The sequence below is a fragment of the Rhincodon typus genome, chromosome 9 (genome assembly GCF_021869965.1).
Source record: "Rhincodon typus isolate 14 chromosome 9, sRhiTyp1.1, whole genome shotgun sequence".
NCBI classification, from domain to species: domain Eukaryota; kingdom Metazoa; phylum Chordata; class Chondrichthyes; order Orectolobiformes; family Rhincodontidae; genus Rhincodon; species Rhincodon typus.
Genome location: NC_063340.1, coordinates 57528672 through 57533037, shown reverse-complemented (window position 1 = coordinate 57533037; position 4366 = coordinate 57528672). Strand labels below are relative to the sequence as shown.

The 4366-nt window shown below is 38.1% G+C and overlaps 1 protein-coding gene across 1 annotated transcript in view; it reads left to right on the top strand.

The window, feature by feature from the left end:
* LOC125484069 (isoleucine--tRNA ligase, mitochondrial-like) overlaps positions 1 to 3704 on the top strand; it is a 19042-nt gene extending 15338 nt beyond the window's left edge. The window contains exons 2-6 of the mRNA XM_048601330.1: positions 1390 to 1509; positions 1738 to 1897; positions 3145 to 3293; positions 3372 to 3421; positions 3515 to 3704. Coding sequence (XP_048457287.1) covers positions 1390 to 1509; positions 1738 to 1897; positions 3145 to 3293; positions 3372 to 3421; positions 3515 to 3704 — 669 coding nt within the window. The remainder of the gene's footprint in view (positions 1 to 1389; positions 1510 to 1737; positions 1898 to 3144; positions 3294 to 3371; positions 3422 to 3514) is intronic.
* Positions 3705 to 4366: the final 662 nt, after the last annotated feature.

Genomic DNA, 4366 nt, shown 5'->3' with positions numbered 1-4366 from the left:
CTCAGGTGTCATGATGAAAGGGAGATGGATGTGTCACTGATCTATCCACTGTGGGCTGGTTCTAAACCAGATTCTTATCCAAGTCCTTCTCCCTCACAACAGTTGAGGCGGAGATGAGGCGGTTCTTCTCTCAGTGGGAATGAGTCTGTGGAATTTTTTAGTGCAGGGGAGCGTCAAAGCTGTATACTTTAGTACATTCAAGAATGAGAGAGATTTTTAATCAGTAAGGGAACCAGGAGTTATGGGAAAATTCAGGAAAGTGGAGTTGAGGGATTATCATGACCTCATTGCATGGCAGAGCAAATTTGATGGGCTGAATAGCCAACTTCTGGTCCTATTTCTTATGGTTTCATTCTCTTTGTCAATTCGGTTTCATTGATGACTGAGATGGTACTGTAAAGTCTCACTGGTTTTAGAAGCATCAGCCTACCCATCCACTGTATCAGGGCAGTGCCCTTGTTGTATCACACATCTCCCTGGTGTCCCCCTTCAGAGCTAGGATCATTAGAAGCATCCAGCTGTCGACATTTCATTCTCTTAGAGGGCTGTCATTCCTAGCTATGCCAGACTCTGAACTTATTTTAGCTCATCACTTGAGGTGAGGTACCAGAGTATGCCTGCTGCTGGTACGTGTTGCCTGTTGCTTGAAAGTATCAGTGAGAGCTGTGGACACTGAATCACAGAATTGACACAACATCAAAGGAGGCTATTTGGCCTATAGTGTCTGCACTGACATCTGGTGCCATTCTCCTTCCTTCTCCCTGTAACAGTACGTGTTCTTTTTTCAGATAACAGTCTAATTCCCTAGTGAATCCTCCCATTGAGCATTTGAGTGTGGCTTGACCACTCATTCTCAGGCAGTGCATTCCATACCATAACCAGTGTGAAAAAGTTTTTTCAATTTCGAATATTAATATGGATATAGGAACTGTAATCGAAATACAAAGTTAGGACTGAATTACAGAGTGCACCTGATTAATAAGCCGACTTACAAATATGATCTCACATAGGGGTGTAATTTTCATGACCTGACATGAACACTTCCTGTACTTTACAAATGGCTCTTTTATATTGTCCTGCATTGTGTACCGACTTGCATACAAATTGACTTGTGAACAGACTTTAGAACGGAACCCTTTCGCAACCGGGGGACTGCCTGTAGGTCTACAGTTGCCCCATGCCTTTTGAATCACTTCTCACAATGAACACACTTGATTTATTCCTGTGTGCCATTCACTGTGTGCAAGGTGATGAAGAATGGAGAATTCTTCATGTTTATCTTTCTTATAAACACTTACTCATTTGTTGCCTTTACTTTGAGTTTATATGTGTAGTACATTGATAAGAAATTACAAGTCGTTGAAATCTTGACATTTGTTGTTTTCATAGGAATGTGGGTTTTCAGACCTATATTCGTGGCAAAGAAACAGGAAAGGGAAGGAATTTTGTGTTCACGATGGCCCACCTTATGCAAATGGTGACCCTCACGTTGGTCATGCCTTAAATAAAGTAAGTCATATTCCCCTCAGTGCTCAATAAATATGTACATTTATTCTTGCAATTTCCCTCAAAGGAAATGTGTATTAAATTATGTTGTTTTCTGTGAGAGTTTTGCAAATTATGAGTTGATAATGTGTTATGCCTGGTGTAATTTTTTAGACGGAAAATATGTATTTATGTAAGTGAAGTAATGTTATTCCTTGACTTGTCATTATTTTCTAATTTCCCTACCTGCAGATATTGAAGGATATCATTAATAGGTTTCAGGTGATGAGAGGCTCCAGAGTTCACTTTGTACCAGGCTGGGATTGTCATGGGTTGCCTATTGAACTTAGAGCTTTGGCAGAATGTGGTGAAGAAGCGAAAACATTTTCTCCAATGGAGATCAGACAAAAAGGTATGTTTTTTCATGATACCATTAACGTCAGTGAATTCTAATACCTGAAGATGTTCTCTTCCCATTTACTAGCGTTGCAAACAATTACAATTGAACTTCTGTGAAAAACGTTAGTCATTAACTAAAATCAGCTTCAACTGTCCAGCTTTAGCAGTACTCAATGTGAATTTTTTTCTTAATTGCAGATTGTGTCTGGGAGGGTATTTTATTCTTGCATATTTCTAATTTATAGATTTTCACACTGTTGACTCAACATTTGCTAAATGCAAAAGCCATTGTTATTTGTTAATTATGTGTGATAGCAAGAAAGAAAAAAAATGGAGTGCTAAACTTGCCTATCCTTCAGTTCTTTTCTTAATTTTTATTTTCCTCCTCATGCCTTTGAATTTTCTATGATGTAATTCAACAGTTAAGACAGGTCATTTGGTATTTTCCCACTATGTAGAGCTTGAATGTTATTGTTTGCTAGCTATTTCACTTGTGGAATCAGAACTAAGCCCCGTGCTTTCCTTGTTGATGTGCATGGAGGCCCTTTGAGCCTTGATTCCCTGAATAATGGTTGGAAGCATCAAGTTTCCTTTTCATTAGCCCTGAACTCGATTGTGATCTCAATCCTCCAATAAAGTTAGAGAACAACCAATTATTTCTCTATGACATAACATAGCGTCAGTTGAGTGTTAAGGCTGTGATATTGTTGAGAAATTTTTGTCAGATCTGGAACTGTAACTTATGCCTTCAATAGGGATTTATTCTTGAGGAAGTTGGTTTCAGTACTAATCTGTGATTATGCTTATGATGATAGTGCGCGTGATAAAATTTAGGAATGGTGGTGGTGTGGAACTGATCAGACACAAAGTGAAAATTAGAGTGAATGAAAACAGTTATACTGTGATTGCTCCTACCTTCCATTTTAAGTAACAAAAATTCTGACTTGACCTCTTTGGGCAGCTAGGGTTGGGCAATAAATGCTGGCTCAGCTGGTAAAACTCACAGAAGAAAAATTAGTTGAGTATGAGAGTTTGGTGGTAGCTATTTTTAAGACAGAATCAAACTCATCACTACAAAATGATACTAGCTCTTATAACCATAGTAAAAAGGCATTTGTACTTTAAGTGTTTATGATTGAAAGAGGTGTTGCTTCCTGTTCCACCTACTCACAACTGAGGTTAGAATTTTCCATACAGGAGAGTTAACAGATCCAAAATTTCTTGCAACTTAAAATGTTTTATGTCACTTTTGTCTTCTAGCCAGAGAATTTGCAGAAAGAACAATTGAGCGTCAACGAGCAGCATTCATTCGATGGGGCGTGATGGCCGATTGGGATAATTGTTATTATACGTTTGACAAAGAGTATGAAGCTAAACAGTTACAAGTTTTCCACAAAATGTTTGATGAGGTATTTTATCGTTCTTGTCAGTTTCATGTGTTGTCCAAATCTTGATAATGTATTAATTTTACTTCTCTTTGCCTTAAGGGGTATATTTATCAAGACTACAAACCTGTATTTTGGTCTCCTTCTACAAGGTTTGTCACTTTTTTTTTTGCAGGTAATTTTGAATTTTAAGTTATTTTTTACAGAGTAAAGTGTTTGTCAAATTTTTTCCTCTATCTTTGCAGGACAGCCTTGGCTGAAGCTGAACTTGAATACAATCAGCAGCATGTTAGTCGGTCGGCATATGTCAAGTTTCCTCTCATAAAAGTCCCCCCCAAATTAGCTTCAGCATCAGGTAGAGTGTTTGTCACAAATTTAGGATTGTTCACTTTAGAAGTTTTGGCTCAGGCTCAGCCTGTTGGTGCAGCTCATTGAAACACCAGTGTATAAAATCTACAGGAAACTGTAGGTAGAATGGAGAGTGGTTGATTAGCTGCTTTTGTATGCACTGCCTTTTATATAAAGGAAAATTTATAGATAGGCAAAATGTTAACCATTTTTAATGCTATGAATGAATAGCCTGACAACACTTATTTATGTAAGTTCACGTTTGAACAACAAGTTGACAGCTGCTTTCAGCCCTTCAGTAACTATCAGAGATACCTTGACAAACTACATCCCACCGCTTAATTTAGTATTTGTATTAATGGCTCTAATCACTAGTTAATCTGGTTTTGGTAGCTGGAGGGATGCTGAAATTCTGCTTTGTGTTCATTGTCTTGGAGGACAATACTCAACCAGCATTCCTCTTGTGCTGACTCTTTATCAAGCCCTGCTGAAAAGTGTGTTACATGTATTAAACATAATCAAAATCAAGCTTGACTGCAATGAGTTTGCACAGAATGAACATAATGCTGATGCTGTTTCTTATACTTGAAGTGTCGCCTGTTGAGGAAGCTTCATAATAGTTGTCAGCAGTTAAAATATGCTTTCTTCTGTTTCCAAATTGTACCACTAAGGTTGACTGACAATGTGAGGAAAACTGACTATCGGTCCAGTTGTTGTTGTGGTCCACGTAGGTGGAAAGAGGCTCTAAG